Source organism: Grammomys surdaster, unplaced genomic scaffold (assembly GCF_004785775.1).
Source record: "Grammomys surdaster isolate TR1022 unplaced genomic scaffold, NIH_TR_1.0 125950, whole genome shotgun sequence".
Taxonomy (NCBI): domain Eukaryota; kingdom Metazoa; phylum Chordata; class Mammalia; order Rodentia; family Muridae; genus Grammomys; species Grammomys surdaster.
This window is the reverse complement of record NW_021620771.1, coordinates 182,167-198,026: the sequence shown is the minus strand read 5'-3', so window position 1 is coordinate 198,026 and position 15,860 is coordinate 182,167. Positions and strand designations below refer to the sequence as shown.

The 15,860-nt window shown below is 52.1% G+C and overlaps 1 protein-coding gene across 1 annotated transcript in view; it reads left to right on the top strand.

Moving 5' to 3' along the window:
• Positions 1-15,860, top strand: part of Cacna2d4 (calcium voltage-gated channel auxiliary subunit alpha2delta 4) — a 114,220-nt gene that overhangs the window by 95,301 nt on the left and 3,059 nt on the right. The window contains exons 27-37 of the mRNA XM_028753472.1: positions 3,823-3,884; positions 4,951-4,995; positions 5,181-5,243; positions 10,223-10,293; positions 10,665-10,740; positions 11,222-11,274; positions 11,731-11,783; positions 12,131-12,151; positions 13,774-13,891; positions 15,325-15,437; positions 15,668-15,750. Coding sequence (XP_028609305.1) covers positions 3,823-3,884; positions 4,951-4,995; positions 5,181-5,243; positions 10,223-10,293; positions 10,665-10,740; positions 11,222-11,274; positions 11,731-11,783; positions 12,131-12,151; positions 13,774-13,891; positions 15,325-15,437; positions 15,668-15,750 — 758 coding nt within the window. The remainder of the gene's footprint in view (positions 1-3,822; positions 3,885-4,950; positions 4,996-5,180; positions 5,244-10,222; positions 10,294-10,664; positions 10,741-11,221; positions 11,275-11,730; positions 11,784-12,130; positions 12,152-13,773; positions 13,892-15,324; positions 15,438-15,667; positions 15,751-15,860) is intronic.

Genomic DNA, 15,860 nt, shown 5'->3' with positions numbered 1-15,860 from the left:
TCTTTAAGGGCATCTTGCCCTCCTCAGAAGGCAGGCCCACTTTGTTTCTCATTTAAATCTCTCATTTCCAGTGGATTGCTAAAGGGCTTGGGGCGGCAGGTCACTGGGAGTGATGAAATGGTACCCCATAGGGGAGGAGGAGTCTGGGAAGGTCTGAACTTGAGCAGTCAGGGAAGTGAGGTCACCCATGAACGTGCCTCCCAGTCGAGTGCTGACACTTTTATTTACTAAGCCCAAGAAACATCTACTGAGCCCTGTTGTGTGACAGTGCGACTCTAGGTCTAGAGTCAGAGCTCAGTGTGCTTGCCCTCTGTCAACCCCACTCCGGGGGGTGAGACAGCAACTCCATAAACAAATCTCATCACTTAGAAAATAAACCAGCAGTGAGAGAGAGGAGGGAGGGGAGGGGGGAGAGAGGGTGAAGAGGATGAGAAGAAGGGAGAGGGGGAGGGGAAGAGAGAAGGAGAGACAGAGAGAGCAGAGCAGTGAGGGAGAAAGGGAGAGAGAGCAAATAACGAGTTGAGGGGGTGATGAGGTGAAGAGAGAGGGAGAGGGAAAGAGGGGTAGGGGAGAGGGAGAAAGAGAGAGGGAGAGAGAGAGTTGATGATGGAGAAGGCTCCTTTATCTGGGGAGGTCAAGGAAGTCTCTGCCAGGTGATGAGGTTTGAGTTGGTTTTATAAAGAGTTGAGATCTGATTATACCAGCTAGCCATGCTGAGCTCTAGGGTAAGAGCATTCCAGAAAGAGACAACTGACGTGATGCCCTGAAGTAGAATGAACTGACCTGTTTGAGGAAGACAGTGATTCAGGCTGATGCCAAAGACACCAGCCAGGCTGCCTCGTGGGTTTGCAGGGCTCTAAGTTTTGCTCTAAATGGGAAGGTTGGGTGAGGGTCAAGTAAAGGAGAATGGATCCAAGAAAGGCCAGCGTAGGAAACGGGAGCCCTAAAGGCACACTGCAAGAGAAGGTCGTCTTGGCGGTCACAGCAGAAGTGAGTAGGGTGTGTGTGTTCAGTGTGTACTCATTTTGGTATGGCGTACTGGAACCAAGATCTTCAGAACAGAGGTGAAGAGAAATGACCACCATGGACAGAATGATCAGACAGTGCAGGGTCAGCCTCCAGCTAGAGGGTGGGCTCAGCTTCTGAGTGTGTGGAGATGCTGTGGTTACTCCCAGCGACATAGTGCCTCAGGAAGCTACTGGAATACACCGAACTCTGCAGTGACTAGACAGCTGGCCTCGTAGGAGCTGAGGCTAGAACTGGCACTGGCCTGCCCTTCACCTAGCCCTCATTTCTACCCAAGGAGCCCTGAAGCCTGACTGTCAGAGGTAGAATCAAGCCCTACCTTCTCCAGACCTCCCATATTAGAGTCATTGACACCTCTTCCGTCTTGGAAATTGCATGGTTCCATGGGATCCACCCTGAGCCACTGAAGAAAGAGAAGAGTTCCATTCTAGAAATACTCTAGGACCCTTTGACTGCCGAAGCCAAGGATGAAGTCAGAAGCTCCCTCCCATCCCAAGGGGTCAACTGTCCTCAACATCAGCACCGATGCCCTCTGCTTGTGCTTGGAAGCAGGAAGTGTTTCTGGGGGTGAAGGAAATCTGTGTGGAGTGAGCACCTAGGGCGGTCCTCAGTGAGAAAGGAGATGGGAGCCCCTCCCCCCTCAGGAAAAAGCGAGAGCAGAGTGCCACCACACTTGCCCACTTGGGATGGCATTGCTACATCTGTGTTTCTTCTCATGGATCTACATGCCCACGGGGACCTTTAAGCCTGGCTGCCCCTATCACGGAGGCTCCCCAAATCCACCTCAGAAATCCTGAGGCTGTGGGGAGAGGAGGGGACTCCTAGGATCTCAGTTGTTTTTGTTTTTGTTTTTTTAGTTGCAAACCCAGCTGTATGACTATACTATCCAACATGGAAGTTGCCAACTACACGGGGATACCCATACTTACGTTAAGATGAAATAATCTTAAAAATTCGGGCCCCCATCTCACAAGCCACATGTGGAGTTTCCAGCAGCCATAGGTAATTAGTGGTTACAGTTTGGGACAAGAGAGGGCATCCTCTTGTAAAACCCATCTACATGAGGAAACTTTGGGTCAGCAGCTCCCGGGACCTGCCACAGCATCACCCGTTGCCATGAGAAATCCAGGTTTCCAATCCTAGCCTGCCACCTGAATGAGAAACTCCACAGTGACTTCCAGCTGTGCTCCAGGAGGCTCTGGTCTACAGAACCTAACCCTTGCAGCTTCTGTCCCCTGAGCCTCAACAGTGGTACAGGTTTGTAATCGCAGCTACTCAAGAGGTGGCGGCAGACACATCACAGGTTCAAGGCTAGCCTGGGCAACTTAGCAAAACCAAGCTTCAAAATGAAAAAACAAAAAGTCTGAGGATGCAGCTTACTGACAATGGCAGTTTCAACTCATTGCCCAAGTGAGGCAGAACAGGACCATGGCCCTGGAAAGTCCAGGGCTCCAGCTGCACCAGCTGGCACTCTGTTGGCATGACGACTTCATTATCTCCTTCCCTGTCAACCCTCCCAGGCTCATGCCAGGCTGGATTCCCACTGTCTTTGAGAAAAGACGCAGTTCTACACCCTGTGACATACAGGGACACAAGCGCAGCCGTGGAAGAGCCACCAGGCACTCGAGTCAGAATGAGCATCGAGTGACCTTAGAACATCTTAGGCAGGTGGCATCATGAAGAAGCCAGTCCTGTGCTCAGTGTGTATGAGAGGCCTGCCCATATGCTGCAAGCTCCCCACCCAGACATCAAGGGGAGAACTCAGAGCTATGTCTTACAGGCTCAGGGCCCCAGACCGAAGCTAGGTTTGTTACTTCCTGGCTGGCAACTTCTGAGCCATGGAACCTCTACTCAGCTTCTGTTCCCTCAGCCCATGAAGTCTAAATGAGGCTAGCCCCAGTCTGTGAAGAATTCAACATCCTCCTGCCTGTAAAGATGCCTGACTCACCCAGAGCACCCAGAATGTCTTTAATATTATTCTAGACACTAAGAAGTTGGCCTACTTTGTAGACCTTCTATTCAGCATAGCCCTGCCTTTTCTTTCTATTCTTTGGCCCCAAGTCCTCCTGTCGTTCTTTGTCCCAGATTTCTCTTAGTATGTGAGTGCCCCCTTGGGTTCTCCAGACCTATTTGGGAATCAAAGAGACAGATGGCTCCTGTGATGGGAGACATCACAAGGGAAGCATCTGTGCACTGATGGCCTCCCTGCTCTCCAGGAAATGGCCTTGCAAACTCGGGTGGTCTGGCTATGACTCGGCCTTCAGCAGCTCAGCTTTCTTCCTCCGTGTGAACAGGGTCTGCACTTACAGAGGACGTTACACCAGGGCTGAGATCCACCAGCCCTGTGAGTTGCCAGACTCACAAAGGCCCTCATTCCGGGCTCAGTTTCCCACCTTTGGTCCCATGATCTTGCACAGACAATGCTCTCCCCAGCTTCTTTTTTCAACTGGGTCAAAGGGGAAAGAGCGAGTGTGCCTTGAGCTCCCAGGGACCCGAGAGGAAGCCATTCTCTTGGATCTTTGGCCTTAGAGCCTGGCCTTTCTCAGGCATCTCTTGGTTCTGCTTTACGCACTGGGAGAATCCGCTGGCCTGGGTTCCCACCTGGCTCCTGCTCCCAGAGGCCCTAGATGCCCCTTACCAGAGACTCAGCCTTCCTCCTTCCCATCTGCCCGTGCTTCTCCTCAGCCACTGGTGATAAGCTTCTTCAAGTGGATGCTATCTATTTTCTTCTCTCACTGCCTCCTCCCTTCCCAAACATTCATCTGGCCCTGCCCTCCTCCTTCCTGTTCCCTGCAGCTGTGGGCATCCAGATGCAAGCGGACTACCTCCAGCGCCAGTTCTGGGCAGCCATGCAGCAGGTAGGCGTCTGAGGGCCCAGAAGCAGGAAGAGGACTCAACTAGCCATCCATAGGAAAGAACTGTCTCCACAGCCTGACCCATCACTGTCTCAGGAGATACCCCATTCTCTTTCTGCCTTCCCTGACCTTCCCTGAACCCTGCCAATTGGGCCTCTTCCTCCTCCCACCCCAGTGCCCTGTCCCTGATCAAACCCAAGGCAAAGGGTAAAACAGGGCCATTGCTGTTGCCTCCAAACTACCCTAGCCTTGTCTGCCTACAGAGTAAGGCAGACTTCACTTGGACCCTCCCTCCAAGGCCCAGGCCTCATTTGCTGCCCAGGCTCCTGGGAACTTTCCCTTGTTCTATCATCTGTACACACACACACATACACACACACACACACACACACACACATACACACACACACACACACACCACACACCTGGAGCCTTCACTATCCTTCTAGCCAGAGGCCTCTTCACAGTGAGAAGCTTCCTCTGCTCTTTCACTCCTGGTTGCCAGGAGGTAAAGAGTGCCGATAAGGACTCATCCTATGAAAACTCTAGTGCCATGCTGGTGGCCCGTGTTTGTCCTCAGAAGAGCACAACCTGCTGCTCAGTACCCTGTTGCTGAGACACCCCCACAGGTGTACACATGCCTGGTACACGGGCATGCCCTCCCACACATGTACACATGCCTGGTACATGGGCATGCCCTCATCTACTGCATCCACCACAGGCAGACTCTCCACATACAACAGGCACTCCCCAAATGTACTACCCAGGCTATGTTTACAGACACACCACAGACAGACCCTCCACATACAAGACACCTTCATGTCCACAGCACGCTGCACATATACAGATCGACACCTGCACATAGAATGTCCGTACCGCATACCACACATAAAATGTGTTCACATACTCCACATACACACCACACATAAGCCTACCTGTAACACATACACACTGTATACACATAGACACATACCTCACACTTGACGCTACATACAGGCACACACATCCAAGTGTGTACTTACACCCACAAAGGTGCACACCATTCACAGATGTCCCTTCTTCCTTCCAGTGCAACACTGTAGAGGGGCCATGCCCGAAGAGCTGTGAGGACCCCGTAAGTTCTTCCTGAGAGCAGAAGTTCAGTGCCCTCTGTCTCTCTGTGGACTGCTTCTTTCCCAAATGCCCCCTTTCCTGACCCTGACTGCAGGGTTCCGCCCTCCTCAGCTGCTAGAGTGAACAGGAGGGCTGGAGCCAGCGATAGCCCTGGCTATGACCTCCTGTCCCGGACTCTTCCCCCAGGATCTGGACTGCTTCGTCATAGACAACAATGGCTTCATCCTGATCTCAGAGAGACCCCAAGAGGTGAGTGACTGAGGATCTTGAACTGAAAGAAGAGGGCAGGAAGAAGTCTTGACCTTAGACCTTAGCAGCTATGGCAAAAGGCTGGGGCCTTCCTTCCACTTTGATGCAAATCTGGGTAGAGGTAGTTGCCCCAATCCATTCCAAATACGGAGCACCATTCAAATGCAAAATTGCTCCCTGTTAATTGTAACTAAGCTGACCTTTCTGAGAAATGCTGAAAGGAAGTGCCACCTATGTTGAAGGAACCACTCAATACTAGCCCTGCCCTGAGAGAGCCCGGCAGCTCAGCCACCATGGGCCCTGTCCCCTCCCCCACACAACCATCAGGGACTTTTGAGCCCTAAGTCCTTCTGCTGCCTGCACCTTGCCTCCTCTCTCCATCCTCCCACCCCATGGTAGACATCATGGAACCCAGGGGAACTGTCTCCACCTCTGCTCCTCTCTGACGATTTGACTCTAGCCACCAAGCCAGGGCACCCATAGGGACCATCCTCGCTTCATGCAGCAGCCTGCCTTCCCGCCAGCCACCTACTCAGGCAAAAGAGGAAGCCACGATGGTAATTTTATATCTGCTCAGCCACAGTTCAGACCCTAAAATTAGCCAGGAATTATACTTTAAAAAAAGCCGTTCAGCCTGGAACTAAACCTGAACACATCCACCTGAACCAGCTCCGTGACACAAGCCTGCAGCTCTGCATAATCCCCAGCAGGAAGGTGTATGTTCAGTTCAGCGAGCAGCTTCCAAGATCTGTGCCTCAGTTTCTTCCTCCTGCAGACCAGAGGCTGGGCCACCTGAAGTCAGGGCTCAACCCCAAGCTGGAGGCTCCAGGTGCCTGGATATTGGCAGAGTTGCAGGATCAGAGCTGACACTGACCAGGGTCATGGCCAGGGTGGTCTCTGTCCCCCAAAGCCATACTGTAGCCTTGTGAACATGGAGCTGAGGGTCCATGGAAACTGTCAGAACATGACAGGGAGTAGAGCATCAGGAGACCGGGCACAGAGACAAGGTAGAGAGAAGGGCTCCAAGAGACTGTGGAGCTGGTACCCCAGGGACAGTTCTCTTCTTCTCCCCTCTCCCCTCTCACCTCTCCTCTCTCCCCTCTTCTCCCCTCTCCCCTCTCCTTCCTTGTTTGTTTTGGTTTTGGGGGGTGGGGGAAGATGGGGAGACAGAGTTTCTCTGTATAGTCCTGGCTGCACTAGAACTCACTCTATAGACCGGGCCACCTGCCTCTGGCTCTCGAGAACAGGAATTAAAAGCATGTGCTGGCCAGGCATGACAGTTCTTAAGTAGTGTACAGCAAGAGCTGAGAGGAGAAAGCTGCTTCCGCTGCTTCCTCATACTGGAAAAGCCTGAGTTGTCAATCAGAATGCTGGCCAATCATTAGTCCTGGCACTCAAGTGCTGGTTCGGACTCCTTCCTTTTCCCACTTTTCCCAGTCACTGCCCATCTCCACACAGAGATAGTCAGTCCATTCTGTCAGAAAACAGATGAAAACAAAAGTTGACTCTGTGGCTGAGGAGGCCCCAGGACAACAGGGTGTCTTGGTCGCTGGAACCCTAGTCCCGCTGCCATGTGACCATGACTGGCTATGGTCTCCTGTTGGGTTGCTCAAGGGTCTAAAGACAGCCATGAACCTAAGGAGTAGCAGAGGGAGTCAGGTGGTTTGATCAGGCGAGGTAAGATTACACCCAGGCCCAAGAGTATGCCAGAGCATGAGCCAGTGGGGCCCACAGAGGGGCAGAGAGCATTTGGGGGGCCTCGGCCTTGTGAATTGGCAGCCTCTAAGGGAGACTGAGCAAGAGCTGAGGCACGGGACGCAGGTGCTGTTTCCACAGGATCTGCTATGGATACTGAACCGTCTCATGTAATGTTCATGAGCTTGAAATATTAATGGCCTTTTGATTTTCTTTTCCCTAACCATTTGAAAGCAAAAGGGCCATTCTTTGATCAAGAACCCACATAAGTTCTCAGTAGGCCAAATGGAGTTCTCTGCCTTAGCTTGCCAATCTTTGCTCTCCAGCCCAGTGCACCTAAGACAAGCAGCATAGGTAGGGTAACCTCAGGGAGGGAGACCCCAGGGTCCTTGAATAACATACTGAGTTGCTTTGTCTCCGTTCTACCTAGAGCATCCCCGCTGGTACGCTCATGAATTGTAATCCCAGGACATTGCAGAATCCATCAGTTTGTTCTGAGATTTATATTTGCTGAAACATAAATTTTCATTCTCTATTTTAAGTAGTTCGCTTGTGTGCCTTCGTCTTCTCAAGTATTGTGTCAGCTTATGTTTTTCATGGGCTTATAAGCGAATCCAAATCCTGTGTGAAGAATATAAATGAAACTAGCTTCTAGAGGCTTCTACCAGCTCCAAGACATGCCCTCTCAACACACACACACACCTCCAGTGAACAACCATGTTCAGGGCTTGTGTGGTGCTATGGGGTAGAGACGGGTCTCTGCAGGGATCTTGTTATCTGGGGATAATTGGTGAACTCAAACTAGTTTTGTCTAGAGGACTGAGGGAGGGTACAAGTCCCTATCACCTGGTGGCCACCCTGAGTCCTTCAATACCCTGTCCAAGTTGGTCTGTCATGACTCAGAAGAGTTCACTGGCTCTGATGCACTTGGTTGGGTCTCATAGAACTACAGCCAACCCAGCAAGTCTCTGAAAGCTAAGGATCAGGGGTACCGAGCCCTGGGTTAGCTCTAGGATTCGTGTCAAGACTGGAGCTGCAGTTTCTTGGCAGGGCTTGGTATCTCTCTCCTCATCTGGACTTGTCTGGGATAAGCTGTAAACTGAGCCATACTAGATCCACAGGCCTGGGACTCAGCCCAGTTTGAACACACAGCACATGGACGGGTAATTGACAGGCAGCCACACAGCAGACAAGGGAGCCCTGCACTGGGGCAACTACCCCACAGCAGGGACGGATTGGCTCACATCTAAACTCTTTCCTGCCTAAGCCGACCACTGGTCTCTAGGCTCCAGGGCAGATCTCATAGGACCTTGACTCCATCCTAAGCTCATATCAAACTAAACGCAGGCAACCCTAGGCCTTTGGATCTTCCAGACTTCCACCAGCATGTGGACTGTGCTAAACGTATGGATAATCTCTGGTTGGAGATTCCAATACTGTTCCTGGTGTAGCACCTGTTAAATCTGGGTCCTGATGTAAGAAGGGACCCAAAACCCACATTGGCACCTTCCCTTTGCAAGTCTAACATTTCTGTCTGAGGCTCTACTCCAGTTGGACAAAGGCCAACAGTAAATATATCTGTTAGGAAAGGTGTTCTCAAGGTGGCATCACAGCTAGGGGAACTCTGGCCTTCCGGTCCATTTCCCAGACAGGAGGGCAACAGTTCCTAATACAAGCCTTTCACTTTAAGTGGATCCCCAGAAGTCCTCAGCTGGGCTTTGTACCATTTCATTGGCCATCCCTTAGTACAAGGGTTTCTGGGAAGTGTAGTCTTTTTGTGGACCACATTGCTAACAGTGTTGCAGTCAAAGTCCCTTACTAAAGGAAGGACAGTGGGCATGTCCTGCTGAAATGTTCCCTGTTCTAGGACATGGAGTTTTGTTTGCAGAGGCAGAAGTATTTTTCAGGGTCCAGGATGTGCTTTCTTACTGTCAGACCTCCCTCAGAAATGCAGGGGTAGTGACGACTCCAGATGCCTCAAAGGATGCTGGGCAGTAATTGCACTTGTTCCCAGATACTGGTTGATTAGATCACTGTCTTAGGGTTTACTGCTGGGAACAGACACCATGACCAAGGCAACTCTTACAAGGACAACATTTCATTGGGGCTGGCTTACAGATTCAGAAGTTCAGTCTGTTATCATCAAGGCGGGAACATGGCAGCATCCAGGCAGGCATGGTGCAGGAGGAGCTTAGAGTTCTGCATCTTATTCTGAAGGCCTCTAGGAGAAGACTGACTTCCAGGCAGCTAGGATGAGGGTCTTAAAGCTCACACCCACAGTGGCACACTTCCTCTAAGAAAGCCACACCTCCTAATAGTGCCACTCCCTGGGCCAAGCATATTCAAGCTACCACAAACACAAAGGGAGGAGTGGGGTTTGGTGGTGGTGGTGTGTGTGTGAGTGTGTGAGTGTGTGAGTGTGTGAGTGTGTGTGTGTGTGTGTGTGTGTGTTATTTTCAGGGGATGGCGTAGATAACACTTTCAAACCCACGCTGTCTGAGGTTATTTTGGCATCAGACCTAGGGGCAGAGAAAGGGATAAGTGAAGAAGGTAGAGATGCCCAAAGAGTGTCAGAGCCAAAGAGGTGAAAGACACGCGTACTCAGACATAGATGCAGAAAGACAATAGATGCAGAGGAGAAACGGGGGTGGGGGGGTGGGGGGGGGCAATGCCAGGTCTCCTACCCTCCTTGGAGGAAGAGGCCAGTATGAGTGAAGCCCATGGCAGAACTTGTCAAAATCTGCCTTTGACATCACACACTACTACCACCATCACCACCACCATCATCACTACTACCCCACAAACATTACTACCACACACACACACAATACCACCACAACACCACCACTAACATTACCATCCCACACCCCCACCACTATCACCATCACCATCATCACCAGCACCAACATCATCACCACCACCATCACCACCACAACTAACAAAAAGCACATCCAACAAACGAGGTCCACAAACTCATCTTCTTAAAAGCCCTGACTCATGTGGACTGTTCGAAGGAACTCTGTACTGTTTGGGATTGTGGGGGGTTTTGGGGGGTTACTTATTGTTTAGGGGGTTTTGTTGTGTCGTTTTGTTTTGTTTGAGCACCCTCTGGGCTGACGTCATAGCCAGCTGCAGATGACAGCATGATTTAGGAAGCATTAGGTTGCAGCAGGCAGTTGCAGGTGGGGGAGGGCTCCAGGGAAACTGGATTGCATGGAAGAGTGTTGAGCCCATGGAAGCGTGTCCACAGAGACACGGTGGCAGCTCTAGTTTCCCCCTCACAGATGGGAAGACTTCTGGGCGAAGCGGATGGTGCTGTCATGATGCAGCTTCTCAGCATGGGGGTGTTCAGCCGGTAAGTGGAACACAGCTCCCCCTGGTCCTCAGATAGCCCTCAGTCTGACCTCAGAAGCCCCCAGACTGGAGACAGAGACTGAAGCCAATCTAGGGCTGGGTGTAAGGCTGTGTGAACATCCCTCAGATGGACTCTCCAGCCTCAGCTCGGCGCTCTGAGGAAAACCACAGACTAAGATAGCAAGCATGCTGCTCATGTCCTTGAAACCATCCAAACACCGGCATGCCATTTTGGTGGGAGCTGGTTTCTGGTTCACTGTTGTAACTTGGGTGCCCTCCTGGATCTCAGTCAGCATATGTTCTGCAGTCAAGGCCTCTGGGCTAGGGCATGGAGTGGTTTTGTCTTCGACACAGCTTGCTTCTGCATTTCAGTGTGACCATGTATGACTACCAGGCCATGTGCAAGCCCCCAGATCATCACCACAGTGCAGCCGAATCCCTGATGAGTGTGAGTGTCACCCAGGCCTTCCCTCTGCCAGGGTACATCCTCTGCCCTGTCCTTGAGAACGTCATCTGGTCCCATTCTTATCCAGCCTCAGTCCTTCTGCCTCAGGCTACCCTGGACTCTCTCCTGATCCTGCTCACCCCTTCCCCTGGGGCTGTGGGGCTCTCTTGTCCTAGGGGACAGTACTGGTAAGATAGAGGTGTCCAGACACTAAGAGCACATCCTCACCTACCCCCACAGCCTGATGTTAAGATCTTCAGGGATCCTCATCATTGGCCCACCAGAGATGGGAAATGACCAGACACCATGTGTCAAGGCCCACTGTGGGGTGTCTGACCAACAGAAGGCCCTTGTGCAGGCTGACATGCAGAAGGAACACTCTGCTTTGGTGCTCCGTCTGTGGGGACAGGCAGGTGGGACCTGGAGGGTGGCTGTTACAGGGCATCACCTGGTGTTTCCCTGAAATAGTTCTGCTCTCCTCCAGCCTCTCTCTGCCCTCTTGATGGTGGCCAGGTGGCTACTGCATGAATGCCTGCTGTGAGTAGGGGTTAGATGAAGAACCGCCCATGCTGGGGAATGGGTCAGGGGTCAGGTGTCAGGGGAAGGGGTGGAAGGGGTCCCTGCACCTAGAAGCTGGATTGTGAGGCTGGGGTCAAAGGAGAGGGCTCCTTATAGATGGAGTATGAATCTTGGGGTCCCAGGTGAAGAGAATTCCCTGGGTGGGAGGACTGGGTCATTAGGGGTGACATGTAGGAGAGGACTCCCTTACATATGGAGACTGGTGCATGAGGATATCCTTAAAATGTAGCCAATGGCCCAGAAGATAGCCTGGCTCCCTGGCCAAGGGAAGAGGGAGGTATGCAACCCCACCCTATCCCTCCTCCACTTATGCCCTCCTGCAGACAGACAGGTTCCTGCAGGCGGCAGGTAGATGCAGTGGCATCCCAAGCGCCGCACACGCCAGCCTCCAAGACTGTGTCCTGTATCCTACAGGTTCCTGTTAGAGTGGAGTGCCTGGGGATCCTGGCAGGACAAAGGGTCAGAGGGTAAGTGCAAGAAGGCAGCTGTGAGGAGGTAGCTGTGGGCGGCACTCTGGTACACTCGTTGGAAAGCTTTTGTCTGGGGTCAGTGACAGCAGGGTGGGTGTCAAAGTGTTCATGGTCCTAACCTCATCTCATCCATCACCTCCCCCTCACTCTGGGCTCCCCCACCTCTGTGTGTGACGTCATATCACCTCTGAACACCTTCGCTCCGTGTGACATCATCACCGCCCTGTGACATCATCACCACCCTATGACATCATCACCACCCTATGACATCATCTTGCCCTCGTGTGATCCTGTGCCTTTCCCGTGCCATGTCCAACCCTGTGGTGGGCTCGTGCTCTGGGCAGCCAAAGCTGTTTTCCATCACTGTAAGTAATTCTGTCTGAAAGATCCTACCTTATCCCGGTGTACCGGGGAGCTGCATGGGCTTGCCTTTAAGCCTGTATCCAGGGAGTGAGCACAAGCTGAGTCCCTTTATCTTTTATCTTTTTCTTTATCTGAGTCCCTTATACTAAGACACTCCTTGATTGGGGGAGGAGGGTCCCCAAACCCTTAATCCATTTTAAAGCACCATTTCTAGGAAGCAAGGAAACCCGGACTTCAGGCCGCGTAGGTTTAGCCCTGCCTTCGGAAACAGCCATCTCTCCTTAAGAGGATCCAGTAATTAAAGGGAGGTGTGGCCCATTATGTAGTTGAGATGCCACCAGGCCACCCCAGAGACAAAAGCAGTGGCACCTGTGCCCAAGTACCTGCCACCCTCAACAAAGCTCCAGGTTTGAAGGAGCGTCCTCTAGGATAACACTTGAGTGAAACTGTGCCTAAGGTCAGAGCGCCTCAAAGACAATGACAGGTTGAGGTGGCTCTGACAAAGCAAAGGAAAACTTTGTCCCAGCTGCTGTTGATGCTTGCTGCCAGCCTGGGAAAGGACATCTGTTTGTCTTCACAAACCAAGAGACACAAATGGAGACGTGGGGCTCCTAAGACACAATGGCGCCAGACTTCAGCCCACCCTGCTCAACAAGTCTCTGGGCTCTGGACATGTGGTAGTGAGAAGGCTCCCATTGCCTCATTAGACTTTCTTATGTAAATGATACTCACTCCTTCCCCTCCACCTCGCTGGCTACTACTGACCAAGGCAGGTCCTTGGGCCCGAAGTTCCTGGATTTGGTCCCCTTCGTGATTCCTATGGGAATCCAGTCAGGAACAGTGACAGAAGCCTCGTGTTACAGCCTCCTCTCTCACTGTAGCCTCGGGATGCAGTCAGATGTGTATGTTCTGTGCGTCCCTTCTGCAGGGTAGCCAGTAGACCTCAAGGAAGCCACTTGGTCCTGCCACTGGTGACAGGTATCAGCACTGGAATGTCCTCTCCAGTGACAGGAAAATAGCCCAACTCTAAGCCTGGTAGGGGACGAGCCATGTTATGAGGCTTCTGGCCTCTGACCCCGGAGACCAGGCACAGGGGTGCCCAGCAGCATGAACAGGAAGTGAAGCCAGCTGAGCCATGGCTGCTCTCCCAGCCCACAGGAACTGTTTAGCCTGAAGCCTGCCTCCCCTCTTAGCCTCATTGTCTGTGAGGGAAGCAGCTGGGTCCAGGCATGGAGACCTGTGACTCTCCTCCTCACTCCTTGTGTGACCTTGCAAAAGTGATGTCATGTTTGCACCCCCATCTCTGGGTGTTTAAAATGGTGACTGCTGCCTTCCTTCCCTGTCTCCTTCACTGCTGGGCTGTAAGGGGTGAAGTATGTTGATGCTTTGGGTCCCAGTGCTGTGCAGTGCCTACGGATGCTCCGGAAATAAATCTCAGAGGCCCTGGGAAGGGCAACACAGCAGTGCAGGGCCTCCACACTCAACTGCACCTTTTGCCGAGTGCTGGTCCACTGAATCCCGACCCTTGTAACAAACTGAAGGTTGTCACCATTGCAGATAGGCTTCATAAGGCCTTTGTGATGTGTGGTAACCATCCTCACACACATTCCTCTGTCACCCACAGCCCACAAGCACAAGAAGCAGGACCTGCTGCACCCCTGTGACACAGAGTACCCAGTGTTCGTGCACCAGACGGCCATCCAGGAAGCTAACGGCATCATCGAGTGTGGGGTCTGTCAGAAGTAAGTCTCCAGGCAACCACCGAGCCCGGCCAGCGGCTTCTTGCCCCTGGCACCCACAGGAAGGTCTCCACAGGAAGAAAGGAGTGACATCTCAAGAAGAGTTGCCCTTCTCATTATCCTGGCTTCCCGGGAGGAGAGTGGGCATGGACAGTTTGGTTGTCTGCTTTAGGAGACACAGGGACAAGAGACCAGAGGCCAATTCCCATGTCAGTAAGTCTGAGTCCAAGGTCACGGGGTCTCTCTTGGAAACCCCTGCAGGCTTGCTTCCCTTCTCAGGCCATACCAGCCAGAGCAAGCATGTCAGGGCCTTGAATACTTATCCAGCAGGCCGGGAAAGAAGCAGGAAGTTCTACCGTGTACAAAGCAGGAACTGTGTGGAGGTCTAGGGTGTTGTCAGCAGAAGCACAGTGCAGGATTGGGGGCCTTGGTTGGAGCTGTCAGAGCCTGGGACATTGCCAGCCCAAGCCTAGAATTTCTAAGCAGGATCCAGTCAGGCGAGCTCCTGAGTAGGAGTCCCTAGCTTCATCCAGACCGGCTTGGAAGGCCATGCCTACTGACTTCCCACCCCTAACTTTGGAGAAACCAACCCAGAGACATCTGTCCCAACCCAGGAGGACAGTACCTCCAGGGAGCTCCCTGGCCAGTCTTGCAGCCTACTGGGGCCACCAGGATGTCTGGGGAACCACAGACCTATGCCAAACATTTGTAACCTCAGATTGTAGCGTTAGACAGATCTAGGTTTCTGCCTCTCCATCATATGTAACATCTTAAGTGCACATACAACAGTCTTCCTGGGACTACACTATGGGCATGCTTATCTCAGGCCTGAAGAATCCATCAAGGGAATGATAGAGAATAAGAGCTTCCCAGCAGACAGACTTGACTCTGCCTCTGATCCTTTCTACTGTAGGCAAGCTTACCTCTTCTATCCTGTTTTGTCCTGTGCACAATGAGAACGATACCAAATTCACACCATAGTGTGATGGCCACATGTGGCTTTATATGTGTTCTCTGTACCTGTGTGTGTCTAACATTACCCACCCCATACAAAAATGCTTGCTGATAACCTTCTCAGCTGTGCATGTAACACCTACCTACCCGGCACTTTTCCCTACCCCCAACCCCAAGCTATAGATAGGAGTATTGTGCCACCTTGTGGCCAAGCCCAGAACTGCAAATTCTCTGGCTCTCAGAGATAATATGCCTGTTTGCTGGAAAGGATCCCTGTGCATGTTAATGTCAGCTCCTCCTTCACCTTCTCCAGGCTATTGGGAATAGAGGGGTGCCATTATGAAGGCTCATGTGAAAGTACTTGGCCTTTGGTCTCAATATTCCTGTGCCTACACGTCCTTCCCAGCGCTCCAGAAGGTCTCTCCCTAGAGAACATCTGAGGCTGCACTCCTACTCAGAGCCCATTGCCCTCTCTGCTGCAGGACATTCGTGATGCAACAGATTCCCAGCAGCAACCTGCTCCTGCTAGTAACAGACCGTACCTGTGACTGCAGCGCCTACTCTCCCATCCTCCAGGAAGCCACAGAAGTCAAATATATCCTTCCCGCCCTCTAAGGGGAAGGGGGTGGCTGAGAGATCATGGAGCAGCTCAGATTTGGGGTGCAGAGTCCAGCTTCTCATTGTCCTCCCTTGCTTACAACACCATGATGGGGGGGAGGGAGTGGCCCATCCTGCACATGCTTGCAGGGCCTCTGACCTCACAGATCTTGACCTCCAGGATCTCTAGAACTGTGAAGAGTTGTACCTTGACAGTGAGCTCTGCACATAATGCCTCTGTCAAGTGTGACAGGATGCGCTCCCAGAAGCCCCGGAGACGACCAGGCTCCTGTCATGCCTTCCATCCAGAGGTGCGGGCTATGAACTAAGAGGCTCAGCCTTTGACCCCTAGGTTTTTTTTTTTTTCTTCCTGTGTGTGGCTTCTTGGGATATGAATGTTTCTGGACTCTGATGACACAGC